This window comes from Oryx dammah, unplaced genomic scaffold (assembly GCF_014754425.2).
Source record: "Oryx dammah isolate SB20612 unplaced genomic scaffold, SCBI_Odam_1.1 HiC_scaffold_24, whole genome shotgun sequence".
Classification (NCBI taxonomy): domain Eukaryota; kingdom Metazoa; phylum Chordata; class Mammalia; order Artiodactyla; family Bovidae; genus Oryx; species Oryx dammah.
In genome coordinates, this window is record NW_024070208.1 from 31588804 (window position 1) to 31610082 (window position 21279).

The 21279-nt window shown below is 43.5% G+C and overlaps 1 protein-coding gene across 2 annotated transcripts in view; it reads left to right on the forward strand.

The window, feature by feature from the left end:
• FLT1 (fms related receptor tyrosine kinase 1) overlaps positions 1-21279 on the forward strand; it is a 205945-nt gene that overhangs the window by 44184 nt on the left and 140482 nt on the right. For both annotated transcript variants that reach the window (XM_040266732.1, XM_040266731.1), the window contains exon 4: positions 19465-19589. In XM_040266732.1, the coding sequence (XP_040122666.1) occupies positions 19465-19589 (125 nt within the window). The remainder of the gene's footprint in view (positions 1-19464; positions 19590-21279) is intronic.

Genomic DNA, 21279 nt, shown 5'->3' on the forward strand with positions numbered 1-21279 from the left:
ACCCTGAGCCCTGTGTTCACCCAGCATGTTCCTGGGAATTTCATTTTTAGCTCTTGGTGCGTGTGTGCTGGGTCACTCAGTCATGTCTGACTTTTTGCCACCCTTTGAATTGTAGCCCGCCAGTTCGTGTCCATGGAATTCTCCAGGCAGGAGTACTGGAGTGGCTGGCCATTCCCTACTCCAGGGGATCCTCCCTACCTGGGTCACCGGCACTGACAGACCGACTCTTTACTGCTGAGCCACCAGAGAAGGCCTAGCTCTTGGTGGTACCTGTCAATTGAAAGTTTGGGTCCTTCCTTCAGAGAAACAGCATTTCCTGACACTCGCTAGGCTCCATACCAGAAAAATGGGGCAGGCCAGGTCTTAGGAAGCACATAGCTAAGCTTTGCTCACAGTAACAGCGTTGTGTGTCACTAGGCATTGAGTACAACTACATAAATGCTTAAAAGTAATCAGAATGAGCATTTTCTTGACTGAGCCACTTGGACAAGACTTGCAAAAATTAGTGATTGAGGTGGAATTATGAAATCTCAAGATGGCAGTGAAATCTAAATAAAAATCCCGTAAAATTGAACATATCCTCTCATGTTTCCCCTACAAACAAGAAGGGTGGAAAACAGTCCATCAGAACTGTATGGTTTTTAAGTATTTGAAAAATGTCCTTCGTGTAATTTCTTTAAGAAAAGTGAGCAAGGGACTTTTTCCAAGAGAAATCCCCTCAAGCTGAAAAGGCTTTAAGTTTCTGAGATTTCATAACTTTCTTTAACAATGGCAATGAAATGCCACCCCGCCTGGAGACCAGGAGGTACCCTGTTATGATCTTGGTGGTCCTTGCAGTTCAGGCACTCCTCGGCTTTCCTCTACTGTTTGAAATATCCACTGTTTTGTCATCTGAGGCGTTTTTGTGGGGTTGCGTGGGCGGTTGTCGTGGCTGGCTGCGTTATTACTAGTGCAGCCAGCGCACCGCCCTTCCTTCCTTCATCAGATACCAGTTAACACACTATATTCATTTTTTATCTTATTTTATATTGGAGCTTCGTTGATTTACAATGTTGTTCATTTCAGGTGTACAGACAAGTGATTCATTTATACATATTCATAAATTAAAAAAAATTTTTTTTATTGATGTACAGTTGATTTACAATATTGTGCCCATCTCTCCTGTACAGTAGAGTGACTCAGTTATACACATACTTATATATTTTTTAAAATATTCTTTTCTATTATGGTTTATCCAGGAAACTGGATATAGTTCCTGTGCTATGCAGGAGGACTTTGTTATTCGTCCATTCTAAATGTAATAGTTTGCATCTGCTGCTGCTGCTGCTGCTGCTAAGTCGCTTCAGTCGTGTCTGACTCCGTGCGACCCCAGAGACGGCAGCCCACCAGGCTCCCCCGTCCCTGGGATTCTCCAGGCAAGAACACTGGAATGGGTTGCCATTTCCTTCTCCAATGCATGAAGGTGAAAAGAGAAAGTGAAGTCCCTCAGTCATGTCTGACTCTTAGCAACCCCATGGACTGCAGCCCTCCAGGCTCCTCCACCCATGGGATTTGCCAGGCAAGAGTATTGAAGTGGGGTGCCATCACCTTCTCCTACCAACCTCAGACTTCCAGTGCATCCCTCTCCCTTCCCCTCTCACCCTTGGCAACCACCAGTCAGTTCTCTGTCTGCAGTCTCTTTCTGTTTTATAGACAGCTTCATTTCTGTCATGTATTACACTTTGCATATAAGTGCTGTCACTTACATAGCACAAATACCAGTATTTGTCTTTCTCTTTCTGACTTACCTCACTTATAATAATCTCTCATTGCATCCATGTTGCTGCAAATTTTACTGTATTTTATTCTTTTTTATTGATGAGCAGTAAGTCCATTGTCCGTATGTACCACGTCTTCTTTATCCATTCATCTGCTGATGGACGTTTAGGTTGCTTCCATGTCTTGGCTATTGTGAATAGTGCTGCGATGAACGTGGGGGTGCATGTATCCTTTTGAGTTAGAGTTTTGTGTGGATATATGCCTAGGAGTAGGATTGAGGTGTGTGCGGGCTCAGCCACCTAGTTGTGTCTGGCTCTTTGTGACCCCAAGGATTGCTGTATCACTTGGTAATTCTATTTTTAGTTTTCTGAGGAACTATCTATTTTTTTTTTCAAATTATTTTCCCATTTAGATTATTACAGAATATGTAATAGAGTTCCTTGTGCTATACAGTTGATTCTTGTGGATTATCTATTTTATATAGAGTGAAAGTGAAAGTCGCTCAGTCGTGTCCGACTCTTTGCGACCCCATGGACTATACAGTCCATGGAATTCTCCAGGTCAGAATACTGGAGTGGGTAGCTGTTCCCTTCTCCAGGGGATCTTCCCAACCCAGGGATCAAACCCAGGTCTCCTGCATTGCAGGCGGATTCTTTGCCAACTGAGCTATGAGGGAAGCCCTTATATAGAGTATTGTATATATATGAAGCTTACTTCCCAAAGGTAAAGAAGGTGAAAGTGTTAGCCACTCAGTCATGTCTGACTCTTTGCAGCCCCATGAACTGTACCCACCATGCTCCTCTGTCCATGGGGATTCTCCAGGCAAGAATACTGGAGTGGGTTGCCATGCCCGTCTCCAAGGGATCTTCCTGACCTGGGGATTGAACCTGGGTCTCCTGCATTGCAGAAAGTTTCTTACCACCTGAGCCACCAGGTAAAGAACCCCCCTGCCAGAGCAGGAGATGCAAGAGACCCAGGTTCCATCCCTGGGTAGGGAAGATCCCCTGGAGTAGTATATATCTAAATTATATTTGAAACAACATGATCCAGGGTTCAAACTGGATCCAGTCCCCACTCTGATATGTGCAAAGTCTTTGTACAGATTCCTTAATAAGAATAGAGGTTCAGACTTAGGTCTCACCGTGTTTTGGATGCCACTCTAGGCACCTGTATTGGTTAAGGATTTCATTCTCATAACTTCCTAATCCTAGGAAGCAGTGCTATTGTTTTCACCTTCTTTTCGCGGGAAGGTTAAGTAACTGCCCGTATAAACTAGTCTGCGGTGGAGAAGGCAGCACAGTTCTTGTCCTTAGTTCCCTCTCGCATCAGGAGTTCACACACATAAAATGCTTAGTTTTAGTATCTGGTGTGTAGTACACACTGCTCACTTGTTTGCTGTTAACTGCTGCTACTGTTACCGTCTTCCCAGCCTTGGTTTCCTTTTCTGTAAAATGGGAAGAGTTAGCATTTTGTGTGGCTGTTGGGAGATTCAGTGGGAGGCTGTACACAAACTCTGTGCCTACACTTAGGAGGACTGTGCTGTGTGCTTAGTTGACCAGGTGTTTCTGACTCTTTGCGACCCCGTGGACTACAGCCCGCCAGGCTCCTCTGTCCACGGGAATTCTCCAGGCAAGAATACTGAAATGGGTTGCCATGCCCTGCTCCAGGGGATCTTCCCAACCCAGGGCTTGAACCCAGGTCTCCCACATTGCCAGTGGACTCTTTACCATCTGAGCCATAATCAGTCATAATTGCTGTGGTGAAAGGCAGTGAGCTGGGCAGAATAGAAACTACAAAGATAATCCCCTCAGTTTTCAAGGGCAGCAATTAGTGATGCAAATAAAACAGGTTACAACCAACCTATTGCAAAGCCCTATGGGAAGAGAGCAATAAGAGGGGCGTGGAGGAGCGATGCTCCACCAGAGACGGCACCAGTCTTCTTGTACTCATCTTTTAGGTCTCCAGTTAAACATCACCCATCCTGGGAAGCTCCCAAGGCTCCCCCAAACTAGGTTTGCCCTCCCCTCACATAGGACTCATCTCACCCTCTCTGTGAGGACCAGGAGTGACTGTCTTGCTCACTTTGATGGCTCCAGCCTGGGTGTGCCAGGGAGGAGGTGCTCAGAGATGTTTGCTAAATGAAAGAAACATGGAGTTTTAACATTTATATGGGTCTCACTGGTCCTCCTGGGCATTGATGAGGAAATGCAGGGCATACAGAACAAAAGAGCCACATTGAGGGCAAAAACACACACGTCACGTGATAGAATCACCATCCCCAAAATATCCAACTGACCAGAACTGTGACCTGGGATTAACCAAATGAGATCTGACAGGAAAAAGTGTAAAGGACTGTATTTGGCTGGCAAAGCCAGCTGACCGCCCTAGGACTATGGGGAAGGAAGCAGCTGAGACAGCATACGTGAGAAAGATTCAGGCTTTTAGTTAACTCTGTGTTTAGCCAAGAACCCAACCTTGAACATCATTAACAGGTGGAAGGGGTTTGGATGAAGGTGGTACCAGGACTTGTTGTTCAGTCACTCAGTTGTGTCCAACTCTTCACGACCTCATGGACTGCAGCACGCCAGGCTGCCCTGTCCTTCACCATCTCCGGAGTTTGCTCAAACTTTTGCTCATTGAGTGAGTGATGCCATCCAGTCATCTCATCCTCTGTTGCCCCCTTCTCCTTCTGCCTTCAGTCTTTTCCAGCATCAGGGTCTTTTCTGGCTCTTTGCATCAGGTGGCCAAAGTATTGGAGCTTCAGCATCAGTCCTTCCAGTGAATATCCAGGACTGATTTCCTTTAGGATTCTCTGGTTTGGTCTCCTTGCTGTCCAAGGGACTCTCAAGAGTCTTCTCCAACACCACAGTCAGTTCTTTGGTGCTCAGCCTTTTTTATGGTCCAACTCTCACATCCATACACGACTATTGGAAAAACCATGGTGGTGGTGATTTAGTCTCTAAGTTGTGTCCGACTCCTGCAACCCCATGGACTGTATAGCCCGCCAGGCTCCTCTGTCCATGGGATTCTCCAGGCAAGAACACTGGAGTGGGTTGCCATTTCCTTCTCCAGGGTATTTCCCAACCCAGGGATTGAACCCGAGTCTCTTGCATTGCAGGCAGATTCTTTACTAACTGAGCCAGAAGGGAAGCCCATGGCAATATTTAGGGCATAGTTATGCTTAAAATTTTTTATTTATACTTATTTGTTATTTATCTAAAATTCAAATTTGAAGGAATGTCAGGTTTTTATGGGCTTCCAAGGTGGCGCTAGTGGTAAAGTATTTGTATGGATGTACTAGAAAAACCATGACTTTGACTATACGGCCCTTTGTTGGCAAAGTGATCTCTCTGATTTTTAATACCTTCTCTAGGTTTGTCAAACGTTTGCCAGGTCTTACCATTTAATTTACATTTCAAGAGGAACAGGAATTACAAGTACATTCTATGATCCTGCCCACATACTTCATTTTCCTCATCTGTCAAATGGGTACCTGCCCCACCGGCTTGTAAGCATTAAGTAATCTGGTGGTTTTGTTATTGTTCACTGGCAAGGAACAACAAAAGGAACAGAAATGTTTTGAAAAATAAAGAGCTGGGTGGAAAAATATCTCCTTCAAACTTTTTCTCTGAGGGAAAGAGATCAAACTTCATCTTTATAACCCCTGACGGTACAGCTACTATTTAAGAATGAAAGAAGTCAAGACAGGCAGATTTCATCTTGATATAAGCAAACACTCTCTAACATCTAAAGCTCTGTGGCAGTGGAATGACCTGTCTTGGGAGGTGGTGAGTTCCCTATGTGTCCAGGTATTCAAATATAGCACAGGTGCTCACTTGGTGGGACTGGACAAGACGCCCCAGCGCCTTCCCACTGTTGACACTTGAGTAGGACCGAGTGTGCTTCTCTATCCTTTATTGATATCTGGCTGAGATTCATTACCATAAATCCTATTTCATCCTTGAAATCCAATGGGATGAATTCCATTGTCAGCCTCCTTGGACAGGAAAGTTGGAGAAATTTAATACGGTGTTCAGGGTCACATACTGCATGTAAGTCTCAAGTCAAACTTGGGACCCAGATCTGACAGACTCAAGGCCCTCCTCTTGCCAGTATGTTCTTGCTGGGCTTCCCTTCAATCCCCTTGGAGGTTTGTGTGCAGGACAGAATGGAGTGGGTGGGGGCTGGGGGGCAGTGCAGACTTGCAGAGCAGGAAGTGTTCAGGCCAAATGCTGCTGATATACGTTTTGACTGGCAGGCATAGTGCTTTTGGCTGCCAATGTCTAATAATTGGAGGAGTTCACATAAAAATCTGATTTCCTACTTATCTTGAAAAACTGGAACTCTAGCTGTGCTGGCCTGTATTCCCACTTGGCAACAATAGCTGCAGTGACCAAGGACTACCCCCTCCAGACCTGGCCCCATGCTCTCAACTGCCGCCACCCCTGTGGCCTTGCATCCGGCTCCCTCCACCTCCCCACCTCCCCTCCCAGCATCCCCCTAGGAGATGTCAGGGTGCTATTCCCTGCATGAACATTTCACATGCATGCATAACACGTCACAGGTTTGGGGACAGGAAAATGCCTGTTATATTTTCTAGAGGGAACTAAGCCTCAGAGAGTCACAGGGTGGCTGTGCCCGACCTAAACAGGACCCTGGCCTCCAGTTCCAACAGTACAAGACCCTGGAAGGGACGTTCTCCTGAGAGAGTAGCTGCCCTCAGGGAGAACCCATGTCCCAGGGACCAAATGCCCCTTGCACTGGAGGATGACTGTCCCCTGGAAGGACTTTCATCTCTAGGCTCCATAAGATAGAACTTTATCTGGTTGGACAGCTCTTGGCCCTGAGGTGGTAATGACAGAGACCCCAAAATGTCCCCAGCACCTTATAGCAGAGAGAGCTAAGCAGGGGGTCCAGTGACACGACCTTGATGTTCACAGTAGGAATTTCTTATCAGTCTGTCCTTTCATATTTCTGATCTCCTGCCAGAAGACCCCATGTCCCTGGGCCGTCTTTCCCTCCCTCCACCCTTCCTTCCTTCCGTCCCATCTGTGGGGTATTTGAAGGTGTAATTGTCACTCCTCAGTCATTCTGAGAGTCCAGGCTAGGTTTTGGTTGATGCAGAGAGGATGGTCTAGGACCAGGACACCTGGATTCAGGTCTGGCTCAATCGTTCGTGCTATTCCTGTGCCTGTGGGAAGGTCTTCGCTCATCTCTGGGACTCAGCTTGTCTCTATAACGTGAGAGGCTGTGTTAGGGTATCACACAAGTCCCCTAACAGTTTTTTTTTTTTTTTCCCCTAACAGTTTTATAATCTTCCGATTCAGAGGCAGAGCTAGGAATAATAGGATTTGGGACACGGCCCCAAATCTTGGCAGTAGAAGAAAGAGTTATTGCCCATCAGAGCTGCTTGCTTCCTTCTTCCCTTTCTCCTTTATTCCTGTTCCCTTTCTTTCCTTCCTTCCATTTTTCCTTTCATCATCCATCATTCCTCTATATGTCCGTCCTTCCTTCTCCCGCCCCTTGCTTCTTAGCTTTTCTCTTTTTCTTTCTTTTCCTTTGAGATGTTTTAATTGATCAAGATCTGACTTTGTGAACTTAGAAATCAACCAAGCATCTTGTGTGAACACCCAGTGCACAAGGTTCTAGGGAGCTCGAGAAACTGCGCCCTTGTCTGCCTTTCTGGACGTAAAGTCTAGTCAGGCGTACCATCTCCCTGGCACTCCATTCTTACTTAGATCTTCAACTAACTTACTTAGGTCTTAGCTGTAAATTAAAGAGAAATTATTCTCCTTCAGGGCAGAATTTAGTATTTACTTTTTCCTCTAATCAAAAGGAAAGTTTCTGAGCCAGGGGAGAGGTATGTGTGATGTCCATACAGCTAGAACTGGAGTCCATGGAGTTGTTCCGCGCACAGGACCATAACGCATCCTGATTTCACCTTGTTTCTTGCTTTGTCTGGTATCTTCTCAATAAACATCAGTTGGCCGTGCACCATGTGCCCAGCCTCTGCTGGACACTGGGTTGAAATTATTGATTAACCCCAATTGCCTGGCTGCTAGATGAGCACATTTCAATGAGCAAATTCATAGAAGATGCAGGAAGAAGGGGAGGGGCTGAACTACTCTTCCTGTCCTCTCTCCTAAGTCTTGGTCTTTTGTCTTCTCCTAATTCATGGGGTCGCAGAGAGTCGGACACGACTGAGCGATTGAACTGAACTGAATGTCCAACTTGTCGTTATAAGTGGACAAATGGGACTTCCAAATGAGATAAGGCAAAACTGTGTTTCTCTTTTGAAGGAAGGTAGGCAGTCAGGAAAGAGCTTTTTTTATTTTGTATCACACGAATAATATATTCATGTTTAATTTTAGGATAGCGTCTTGAGTCTGAGAAACAGTGCCCTCTCTCTGCTTACCTTGCTGTAATAGAAACATTTGTGTACAATCTCATGTAGATGGCAGAGCCTGGCACTGATATTCCTAGGTCAGCCACAGAGAAGATTATCTCACTTCTGAATCTGGGTGGGTAGCGAATTACAGCTGAAGTTTTACTTGTTCACTTGGATAACCAGCATGACTCACTAGGAAATACTGTGTGGACTTGAATAGATACATCGGTCAAGGAACCTCCCAGCTGAAGGAAGACAGAGATGTCTCACTATGTTCCCCACAGACCTGGGACTGCCAAGTGGGAACTAAACTAGGTATTTACAATCAGGATGGTTTGTCATGGGAGAAAATTTTTTGTGAGTGGCTTCCTCAAATGCAAAGAGGAGTGGGAGAGAGGTTGGAGGGACTCTATAAGATAAAGTAGTTGGCACTGAGTGATCTCCAGTTACAATTCCAGCTCAGAAAATAGGGGGTCACCATTCCTGAGATAGACCCCAGAGTTCTGTTCTCTTTCAAAATAAGTGTTTTGAGATATTCACATACCGTATAATTCACCCACTTAAATTGTATAATTTAATGCAAAAGATGCTGATGCTGAGAAAGACTGAGAGCAGGAGGAGAAAGGGGCAACACAGGATGAGATGGTTGGATGGCATCATTGACTCCATGGACATGAGTTTGAGCAAACTGGGAAATACTGAAGGACAGGGAAGCCTGGCCTGCTGCAGTCCATGGGGGTCGCAAAGAGCCAGACATGATGGAGCGACTGAACAACAAAAATGGTCTTTAGCACATAGACAGACATATGCAACCATCGCTACAGTCAATTTCAGAACCCTTCATTACCTCAGAAAGAAACTCTGTACCTTTTAGCTGTCACCCTTTACCCTTCTATACCTCCCTGCCCTAAGCAAACACTAATCTACTTTTAGTCCCTGTAGATTTGCCTATTCTGGGTATTTCATATAAATGAATAATAAAGTATGTGGCATTTTATTATTAAATATATAAGTATGTGCTGTCTTCTTGCACTCAGCATAATATGTCAGGGTTCATTCATGTTGTCCTAAGTATAAGCACTTCATTTCTTTTTAATTGCCAAATAATATTCTACTGTATTGTATGGGTCTCCCACATTTTAGCCATCCATTTACCAGTAGGTGGACATAGGAATTGTTTCCCTCTTTGGGCTGTTATGAATAAAGCTGCAGTGAACAGTCATATGCTAGTTTCTTTAGTGGAACAAGTTTTCATCCTCTAGGATACATACCCAAGGGAGGAAGTACCAGGTCATATGTAAGCATAATTGTATGTTTAACCATTGGAAGAACTGCCAGACTCTGTTCCAAAGTGGCTATCTTATGTTCCCACAAGCAGCATGTGAGAGTTCCAGTTTCTCCAAGTTCTTGCCAATACTTGTTACCCTGTCTTTTCATCACTGTCCTAGTGGATTTGAGGCAGTATCTCATTTGGATTTGGTGTGTGCATTTCTCTGATGGCTCATGATGCTGAGCATCTTTTCATGTGCTTATTGATTATTTGTACCTCTTTGAAGAAATGTCTTTTCAGATCTCTTTTCCATTTTTTAATTGGAATATTTGTTACCAAGTTGTAAGAGTTCTTCAATTTTTATTAGATTATATATTAATATATTTTTTGTAGTTACATATTCAAAATATGTATTATAAAAATATTTTTATGTTCTAGACATAAAATTTAGAGGTTTCAATGTTAAGATGTGCTGTGCTTAATTGCTTAGTCCTGTCTGACTCTTTGCTACTCATTGGACTGTAGCCACCCAGGCTCCTTTGTCCATGTGATTCTCCAGGCAAGAATACTGGAATGGGCGTCATTTCCTTCCATAGGGGGTCTTTCACACCCAGGGATCAAACTTGAGTCTCCTGTGTCTCCCACATCACAGGCAGCTTCTGTCTATTTAGATTTTAATATATTCTAGATATATAAATATTTCTGTATTCTAGATACACATCCTTTATCAGAAATAAATACTTTGCAAATATTTTCTCTCATTCTGTGCATTCTTTTTTTCACTCGCTTGATAGTATTCTTTGAAGCACAAAAGTTTTAACTTTTGAGGAAGTCCAATTGATCTACTTTTCTCTTTTGCTACTGATACCATGTATAAGAATCCAATGTCAAATCTGAGATCATGCAAATCTACCGCTATGGTTTCTTCTAAAAGTTGTCTAGTTTTAGCTCTTAAATTTAGGCCTTTGATACATTTTGAGTTCATATTTACCTATGGTTTGATGTAAAGGTCCTCTGTTCTTTTGTGTGTAGAGTTGCTCCAGCATCATTTGTTGAAAAGACTGATCTTTCCCCACTGAATGGTCTTGGCAGCCTGGCTGAAAAGCAACAGACCATAGACTCAAGGGCTTGTTTATGAACTCTTAGTTCTGCTTCATTGATCTGTTTGTCTGTCCTTATGCCAGTATCACACTGTCTTAATCACGGTTGTTTACAGTTTTAGTAGTAACTTGTGAAATTGAAAAGTGTGAGTCCTCCGACTTTGTTCTTTCTCAAGGTTGTTTTGGCTCTTCTGGGTCCCTTTCAGTTGTAAATTTTAGCATCAGCCTGCCAGTTTCTACTAAGAAGTCATGAGCTTTCTGATAGGGATTGCAGTGAATCCATAGATCAATTTGAGGAGCACTGCCATCTTAACAATATTAAGTCTTCCAATTCATGAACATAGGTGGTATTTCCATTTATTTACTTCATTTCTTTCCACAGTGTTTTTGTGGTTTGCAAAATATAAGCTTCACACTTCTTTTGTTAAATATATTCCTGAGTGTTTTATTCTGTTTTGATGCTGTTATAAATAAAACTTTTTAATTTCATTTTCAGATTGTTCATTGAAAGTACATAGAAGTTAAAATACTTTTGCATATTGATCTTGAATCCTGAAATCTTGCTGAACTCATTTACTAGTTTCAATTAATAGTTTTTTTTTAGTGAACTCCTTAGGATTTTCTATATACAAGATCATGTCATTTGAAAACAGAGAAAATTTCTTCCTTTCAAATCTGGATGCCTTTTATTTCTTTTTCTTGCCGAATTGCTCTAGCTGGAATGTTTATTGTGGCATTATTCATAATAACCACTGAAGCCCTAGTACAGTGCTGAACAGAAGTGGTAAGAGTGGACAGCCTTGTCTTGTTCCTAATCTTAGGGGGAAAGCATCCAGTATTTTACTATTAAGAGTGTTGTCAGCTGTTAAGTTTTTTTTGTATATCAGATTGAGGAAATGCCCTTCTATTCCTAGTTTTTTGAGTGTGTGTGTGTGTTTTGTTGTAAAAGGGGTTTGGATTTTTTTAATTTATTTTTTAATTAAAAGATAATTGCTTTAAAGAATTTTTTTTTCTGTCAAACCTTGAACATGAATCAGCCATAGGTATACATATGTCCTCTCCCTCTTGAACCTCCCTCCCATCTCCCTCCCCATCCCACCCCTCTAGGTTGGTACAAAGACCCTGTTTGAGTTCCCTGAGACATACAGCAAATTCCCATTGGCTATCTATTTTACATATGGTAATGTAAGCTTCCATGTTCCGCTCTCCATACATCTCACCCTCTCCTCCCTTCTCCCCATGTCCATAAGTCTGTTCTATATGTCTGTTTCTCCATTGCTGCCCTGCAAATAAATTCTTTGTTACTGTCTTTCTAGATCCCATATACATATGCGTTAGTATACGATATTTATCTTTCTCTTTTTGACTTACTTCACTCTGTATAACAGGCTCTAGGTTCATCCACCTCTTTAGAACTGACTCAAATGTGTTCCCTTTTATGGCTGAGTAATAATCCATTGTATATATGTACCACAACTTCTTTATCCACTCATCTATCAATGGACATCTAGGTTGCTTCCATGTTCTAGATATTGTAAATAGTGCTGCAGTGAACATTGGGGTACATGTGTCTTTTTCAATTTTGGTTTCCTCAGGGTATATGCCTAGGAGTGGGATTGCTGGGTCATATGGTGGTTTTATTCCTAGTTTTTTAAGGAATCTCCATACTGTCTTCCATAAGGGTTTAGATTTTGTCAAATGCTTTTCCTGTAGCTAATGAAAGGATCATGAGATTTTTGTTTCTTATTCCATTAATATTGTATATTAATGACATTGACTGGTGGTTGGATGTTAAATCAATCTTGCATTCCTGGAACACCCACTCCGCCAGGTGCATAAATCTTGTATAGGTATTGGGTTTGCTGGAAATTGAGCTTTTTTTGCATCCACATTCATAAAAAATATTGACCTGTTTTTCCTTTGTGATGTCTTTGGTTTTGGTATCCCAGTAGCACTGGCTTCATAGAATGAATTGGGAAGTTTTGCCTTTTGTTCTTTTAGAAAAATTTGTGAAGAATTGGGGTTCATTCTTTAGATATCTGGTAGAATTCACTTGTCTTCTGGGCCTGAGTTTTTCTTTCTGGGCAGTATTTTGATGACTGATTCAATCTCTTTTCTTATAGGTATATTCAGTTTGTCTGTTTCTTTTGAGTTAGTTTCAGTAGTTTGTCTTTCTAGGAGCCTGTTTATTTCATCTGTTATCTAATTTATTGGCATGCAATTATATTATTCCTTTATAATTCTTTTTATTTTAGTAGTGTCGATAGTAATATCTACTGTTTCGTTTCTGATCTTATTGTCTTTCCTTCTCTTTTCTTGTCTGTCAAAAGGTTTGTCAGTTGTGTTTATTTTTTCAAAGAACTAGCTTTTGGATTCGTGAATTTTTTTCTACTGGTTTTTTGGACATGACTTAGTGCCTGAACAATAAGTTTCTTTCACTTACTGGTTTCTAATTTCATTCCACTGTAGTCAAAGAACATACTTTGTATTATTTCTATCCTTTTAAATTTATTGAAGTTTGTCTTATGGCCTAGTGTATAGTTTATCCTGGGGAATGTTCTGTGTGCATTTGAGAAGAGTGTGTACCCTGCTGTTTATGTCTCTTAGGTCTAGTTGGCTATCTGCGTTGTTCAAGTTCTTTATTTCCTTTTCAGCCATCTCTCTAGTTATGTCCGTTATTGAAAGTAAGGTATTGAAATCTTCATCTATTATTGTTGAATTTTCTGTTCTTCAATCCTGTCAGTTTTTCCTTCCTGTATTTTGGTGCTCTGTTGCTAGTTGCATATATATTTATAATTATTGTATCTTTATCAGTTCAGTTCAGTCGCTCAGTCGTGTCCGACTCTTTGAGACCCCATGAATTGCAGCACGCCAGGCCTCCCTCTCCATCACCAACTCCCGGAGTTCACTCAGACTCATGTCCATCGAGTCCGTGATGCCATCCAGCCATCTCATCCTCTGTCGTCCCCTTCTCCTCCTGCCCCCAATCCCTCCCAGCCTCAGAGTCTTTTCCAATGAGTCAACTCTTTGCATGAGGTGGCCAAAGTATTGGAGCTTCAGCTTTAGCATCCTTCCTTCCAAAGAAATAATTATCTTCCTGCTGGATGCTATCATTATTACAAACTGCCCTCTTTATCTCTAGTAATGTTTTTTGTTTTAGTCTGTTTTATCTAATATTTAACAACTGAACAACAATAGCTATTTATCTAATATTAGTATAGCTATTTCAGCTTTCTTGTGGTTGCTCCAAAGCTCTGTTTTGAATTCTCAAAAGCTTTGGTAGGCAACTAAAGTCAAAAGTGCGATCTGAAAACTCTCATTTTTAGATAGGATCCTTTTCATGGTGTTGGTTAATTACCTTCTTATCCTCTTCACTTCATCCTCAATAAATTAAAATCACATCCTCCTTGAAAATAATTAGGAGTCCTCATGACCAGGACTTAAGAGTTAAGGTAAATGAAATTAAAGGAAAGGAAAATCAAGAAAAAGTTTATGAAAATCATGGGAATGAACAAGTACTTGGAAATAAGATGTTTACTCTCGAACTCCTCTTCAGTCTGAAAAACCCCCTAAAATCTTTGGGCCATTCATTTGCTCCACAGTCCATAGAAGAGCTCCTAAGTAATGCCCTTGGGAAATAGAGTGGCATGAAGCCTGCCATGCTGGGACCTCTATGTCTGTGTGCCCTGATATGCCAGAATGATTACAGATTTCAAAAGGAAAAACACATTGAAAAAGTAGGTATAATACCACCCTGAGAAAGGGTCCCTGTTTGATTTTCCCCTGTGCCCAAGTCTGCCCGTTGTCCTGAAGGATGACAGCCCAGCTACTCCAACTGGATGAGAAAACCTCATTCTCTGCCAGTTTCCTATCGCTGCTTTGAGTTCTAAGAGTCCAGAGAGGGGAGGGTGGTGTGACCTCCCTGCCTCTGGGTGTGGCCTGAGTCCCTGGTGACAGTGTGTCTGCACCACGGGTACACCAGCGGTCTCCGGAGCAGCTCTTCCTCACTCTTTCAACAACCAGCCACTTTGGTCTCAGGAAACCACTCCACGGCGCTGGCTGGCTTTAGAAGTCGTTTTTAATTTTGTGACGAAGACAAATGTGTCCTATGGGAGTAGTAAGTAGTTTTACTGGTGATATTAATGGAACCGTGACCTCTTCTGTATCTGTGGTCATACAAAACAAAAAATGTTTGTATTATAATATGTTAGGCAAGTTCATTCTTAGCCCTTCCGTGAAGCAAATTGCAGAGGAAATATACTATTAATAAGCCTGGAGAATAGTGTGTGTGTATCTGTAGGCATAAGTTCATTTGTAAACATAGTGGATTTATAATGCCACTATTAACTGTGCTACAAATGGTGTGTTTTGAATTATGCTGGGATGGACACCAATCATTGAAGTTCTGATATTTTTTGAACAGTGGGCCCAGGGCTAAAATTGACCTTGACTTTTAAAGGCCAATAGATATGAAATTCAGGTGTTCGAGGGATCCAGCGTGAACAAGGGCGAGATGAAATTTAAAGGCATGTTGCATTAGCTGTTTTTGTTTTCTTGTGGGATTGGCATTCATTAGACTAAAAATGACTACACCAAGGTTTACTGTTTCCTCAGGAACATTTTATGCCAGTGTCCTTTGTTGAAAATGGTTGCTTAAGGAGACAGTAAATTAAATGTGAAGGATTTACAATTTAGTTACATGAATTAAACCATTTCCTGGTGTTTGTGTTTACCTTGGGACTCACAAAGGAGATAAAAATATAGACTCACAGGAGGAAGGAAAGGAATTGATCGAATCCCAGTAGTCCTGCCTGGATGGCCAGCTCAGCAGTTTTATTCAGGGGAGGAATTTTGTGCTGATAAGTGAATCTTTGTCTCCGTATAATTAACTCTTCCTCTCTACAGATGCTACTACACTCCCTGAGCCTTCCTAATAGACATATAACTATTAATGTGATAGTTAATGCCTCCTTCTAGTATACTGGACAAAACTGATGTAAATCACATGCAAACTTTGTAGTTTTCCTCAAGTAAAAATGCTTTAGACATTGAGACTTACATGCAACGATTTAAAATGTTACTGTAAAATCATACATGCTCATTCTAGAAAATCTGACAAAAACCGAAGGGCTTTTCTGGTGACTCAATGGTAAAAAATCTGCCTGCAATGCAAGAAACGCAGGAGACTCAGATTCGATCCCTGGGTGGGGAAGATCCCCTGGAGTAGGAAATGGCAACCCACTCCAGTGTTCTTGCCTGGGAAATCCCATGGACAGAGGAGCCTGGCAGGCTACAGTCCATGGGGTCACAAAGAAAATAATAACAACTCATAATACTCAAAGGGAATCATGGCTCACATTTTAGTGTATTTGTTTTGCCTTTTCTTATGCCATTATGTGAATATAAATTTATACTTTCTGTAGTTTAGATCTTGAGTATAAGTTATTATTTTCATATAGCCTAACCCCCCTTTCTCAAGTTCAAATTTCTCATACTGAGAAAATTAATGGCTAACATGCACACATCTGCCAGGTACCATTCTAAACATTTTATATGTGTGAATTCGTGTCACCCTTGAGATAGGTATTACAGATGAGGGATGGGATTGGTGAAATGCTTTGGCCACGTGGCTCAGACAGTAAAGCGTCTGTCTACAATGTGAGAGACCTGGGTTCGATCCCTGGGCTGGGAAGATTCCCTGGAGAAGGAAATGGCAACCCACTCCAGTACTCTTGTCTTGAAAATCCCATGGACGGAGGAGCTTGGTGCAGGCTGCTTACTATCCATGGGGTCACAAAGAGTTGGGCACGACTGAGCGGCTTCACTTTCTTCACTTTCTTTCACTGCTAGTAAGGGCCAGAGCTAGGATTCGAACCCTGGCTGTGAAGTGCTTTCGTGTGTGTGGTCATGCGGCTCATCTTTCCTGGACCAGGGTTTGAACTTGTGCCCTCAGCAGCAGTGAAAGTACGAGTCCTAACCACTGACGTGAAGTGAAAGTCACTCAGTCGTGTCCGACCCTTTGCGACCCCATGGACTGTCTAGTCCATGTAATTCTCCAGGCTGGAATACTGGAGTGGGTAGCTGTTCCCTTCTCCAGTGGATCTTCCCAACCCAGGGATTGAACCCAGGTCTCCTGCATTGCAGGCAGATTCTTGACCAGCTGAGTCACAAGGGAAGCCCAAGAATACTGGAGTGGGTCACTAGTCAGCCCTAAATTCTCCTAACAGGTACAGTCTTAACCACAATCTGTTGTCCCCCTCACTCCCCCAACTCTGAGCCTTGTCCTGAGGCTGTCCCAAAGGCACCCCCACCCAGCCCTGACCCTCGATGAGCATCCTCGTCTGGGAATTCTAGACCGTGTGACATCGCACATACTTGCCCCAGAGAACTGTGACAGTCAGCCTGTCTGAAAAACAATTGCCAACAGCAGTGCTTCCTATGACGAGGGAGTGGGCTCTGATGGGGGAGGTGGGGCAAAGGATCCTTGGACTGGAGCTCAGGAGAAGAAACTGGCCTCTGGGGTTTCTTTTCACAGCGAGACAACTCTCTGCACCTGTTCACGCCTCTCTCTTCTCATCTGTAAAATGACAGTGTTGGAGAGTAGTCCGTTCACTGGCTCATTCATTCATTTCATATGAGGCAGAAATGAATACCGTCTGTCTCCTCTCCTAAGAAGTCATCATCCCACGTGTACCCAGGGAAGTCGTGTGTTAGGTGCTATAACAGGAGAGTTCTGGGGCTGCTGGCAAAGCCCCTGAGGTGGGCTGGGATGGGAAGCAGGAAGGGCTGGCCCAGGAAGGCTTCCCAGGAGACCAGGAGGAATCGTTCAGGGGTTTCTGATCATCCAAGATGGGCTGTATCGAATGGGTCCCTCTAGGGCCCTCTCTGGTGTATGTCACACACCGCCACCTTCAGCGGGCTACAGCAAGGTCCCTTTTTTGGTGGTGGTGGAGTGGGTGTGTGTGTGTGTGTATGTTAAAACTACAGAACTTTATCATTTCACATTCTAGACACTCGAGGTGGCGGCAGGGCCGTGCCCCCCTGAAGCCTGTAGGGAGCCCCCGTTTGCCTCTCCTTACCTTCTGAGGGGGGCTGGCGACCGTCTGTGGCCCTGACCTCAACTGCGTTGCTCCGTCTCTGCTTTGTCTCCGTATGATTCTCCCTGGATGTCTCTCCTCACACGGCCATCATCTTATATGGACGCCAGGCCTGTTGGACTAGGGCCCCACCTACTTAACTGAAGTAACTATCAGCAGTGACTCTGTCTGACCCTGGTGAGGTCACATTCTGCAGTGCTGGGGTTAGAACATATCATTTGCATTGGGGGCGCGGGGGGAGACACAGTTCATAACAATGTCTGCAGCCCCCAGTGAGTCTGGGCAGCCATGGCCCCCATCGTGCCCGTGGTTTTTCTTCCTTCATTCTCTGTTCAGCATCCAGGATTATTCTGAACGGCGAGCAGGTGGGGGCCCGGGGGAGAGTCTGCACAGGGCTTCTTTCCATCTGGGCAGGGAGGGCTGGGTCCAGGGGGAGAAGTTAAGAGCAGTGCTTCCTGAAGAGATCGCTGTCAGGGGATTCCAAGGGCGAGGTGGACTACGAGAGTGTTTCTGAAAGAATGTTCAGTCCTGTCCCTACAGGAACTGCAGGGAAGCCCAGCAAGTGCTTTGAGTTCTTTTGACCTCTGAGGTGGACAAAATGCTGTCGACTGGAAAAAAAAAATCATAATGTGAGAGTCGTGAGTTAAGTTTTACTGGGGGCGAAATAAGGACTATTGCTTGGGAGACAGCATCTCAGATAGCTCTGAGAAACTGCTCCAAAGAGGCAGGAGAGGGTTGGGGAAGGTCAACATATATGTGATTTTGGTGAAGGGTAAGTACGTGCAATCAAGCATATCTTATTTTTTTGCAGAAGATTTCTGCTTGTCTTGAGCAGATGTCACCAGGAAGGATTTTAGTGCTTTTTTAGATATGAGGAGATGCAAGAATCGGGCTCATAAAGTCATCTCCTGAGAATATCTAACTATCTGAAGACTGACTCTGCCCATTTTTCCCAGAGCGCCTCATTCCTGCTGTCCACTCTGAACTTCCTCCAGAGGGTGTTGAAGGTCAGCCCCACAGAGGCACCTGATTTAATCCCTAGAGGTAAAAGGCAAGGCCGATTTGTAGTTGACAGTGCCATGCTTTTAAAGGTGATCTCTTGGTGATCAGGTAAAGCCCTTTCCAGGTCTCTTCGCGTGCACTCGCACATGCGTTACTCTTCGTAGTCGTGCAGTGCTGGCTAAAGAACTGGACACACGTGCTTGTGAAATACAGGCAGTGTTCACCCTGCTTCTTCTGCCTTCCCCCTACCCCCTCCCCTGAAGTAGTTCAGACCTTCTCGTTTTACTTGTCGGCCTTTAAGCTGCAGAAAGCGGTGGAGGTATGTTTCTGTCATTCAAATGGAAATCCTCTCTCCAACCTGACACCTTGGTCCCCCACTCTCCACTGTCATTTGTGCTCCTAAGACTGCGGACCTGCTCACCCACCCCCTCTGACTTCTGACAAAAGCTCAGGAGGGCGCTTCCTGAGGCCCTTTGCAAAGCTGTGGGAAGGCGTTTATGCAGAATATTCACCTTACTCTCACTAGGCACTTTTATGGCTTTTTCTCTGAATGATCTAAACACTCCTTACCCCATCCCCCAGGTCACAATTTGCAAAGTAGGGACTGGGCCTCGGGGTCTGCTGATTGGAGGCCGAGACCTGAATAAGGAATTCGGTTTCCTTAGAGAAAGCATTCTGTATCTGGGCAGAAAGGCGGAGGGCTGGGTGAGAGAGAAGAATATGGATGTATGGGTGTTACATGAATGGGAAGGTGTATGGTGGTCCCCACGTCGCCTCGCCAGCTTCAGTGTCTGGGTGTTCATCATACAGTCATTTATGTGTGTGTGTTTTCATTTTCTTCTCATTCAGATCCAGGTAGACCTTTCGTAGACACGCACAGTGAAATCCCTAAGGTTATAAATATGACCGAAGGGAAGAAGGTGGTCATCCCCTGCCGGGTCTCGTCTCCCAGCATCAATGTTACTTTAAAAAAGGTAAAACTTCTCTCACCTGCTCTTCACCGCAAGTGAGCAGAATGTATTGTGAGTTATTTTCTGTCTCTGGAATAGTTTGCTGACATACTTTTCTATAACAGCTTTTTACTCAGAAGTCTGAGTGCTAGATGTTATACCCATGTGTGTATTTAAATGGAATAAGAGGATAATGTTCTGGGCATAAATCTATGTGAATCACAGAAGAACCAAAATCATGAAAATTTTTATGCTTTGCCACAAATTCAAACGTCTGTAAATGTCAGAAAAACCAATTCTATGGCGTATACAAATTAATTATCCAGATTTTGGCTGAAGGCAGAACTGCCAGGCAGGATACCTGCCTCTCCAGGCATCTGAGAACTGTTGCTTTGGTCTGAGTTGGGAATTCCCTGATAACAAAAGGCTCATCTTTTGCTGAGCATCTAAACTTAACCTCTTAGGGGAAATAAAAACTATAAGTGAGGGTTTTCTTCATATTATGTTGTAAATTGTGTGTGAAGAGAAGGAAAATGATTTCAAGTAAAATCTAATAAAGACAAAATCTCTAAATGTGCCAAGCCAGGTATTTCAGCTGGTTACTTTAGGGGTAGTGCTAAGTCTGAGAATTAGATAAAAACTCCCCAAATGGAAAACTGCAGTGAATCCTGGGTGCTTAGAGCTTAGGAAAAATGAACACTGTCTAAGGCATCTCCTGGCACTGCCCATCACATGGAGGTTGGGACTCAGGTGGTGACGGTAGTCAAATTGGAAGAATCCAGAGTGATTTTCAGTATCCCCTATTGACCGTGAATCCTGAAATGCGATAAGGTATCTCCCTGTCTTCATACCTTGCATTCACTCCCCTACATGGTGGAGTTACATCTTCATTATAGTCCATCAGTGACAGGCCATGGCTTCCATCACAGTGGGTACCATTGCCAGGAAATATAAAATCGTGGCAGATGAGGAAGAAACCCCAGAAGAGTCAAACTCAGTCAGTGGAAGAAAAAACTGAGGTTCCCAGGGAGTGAGGGGCTTTTGGGGCCACATGGAGCATTTTAGCCCATGTTCCGTCTTCTGATCCCGGGCTCCTCCATCCTTTGCTGATGGTTTTGTTTGCGTAGGAGGAGGACCACAGTGGTTCAGATCAGAGGCTGGGATCATACAGCCTGGATTCTTCCTCCCCTCCCTGTCCACTTACCTGCCAGATAGACAGGCAAGTTATAAGACTTCCCTCCACAGCAGTGTCCTCACTGGAGAGATGGGAGAGTTACAGGAGTACCCCTCACCTGACTGTCAGGAAGGCTACGTGAGGTGCTTGGAAGACACTTAGGACCTTGCCTGGCACAGGCAAGCCCCATTCACAGCTTACTATCCATGTTACATATCTAACAGTTTAATGCCCAATACTCAATGTATTACTCAAGTGATGTTTTCAAGAACCTGGCATTACTCCCCTTAGTCCAAGATGATAATTGCTCTGTGATGAATATGGAGCAAACCATAGGGATATGAAACTTCTCTTTTCATGTAAGCCCCTTGCCTTTTGGCCCTAATGCAGGTTGCTTGTCTGTCTGAGGAATTTTCCCAAATTCTCACCTGCAAGCATTTTGGGAAGGAAAGCTTCTTTTCTCTGTTTTCCCACTCAGCTCTATGATACAAAAGAAAAGTGAGAGAAGCATAAAATTCTAACAAGGATTTTGGTATATCA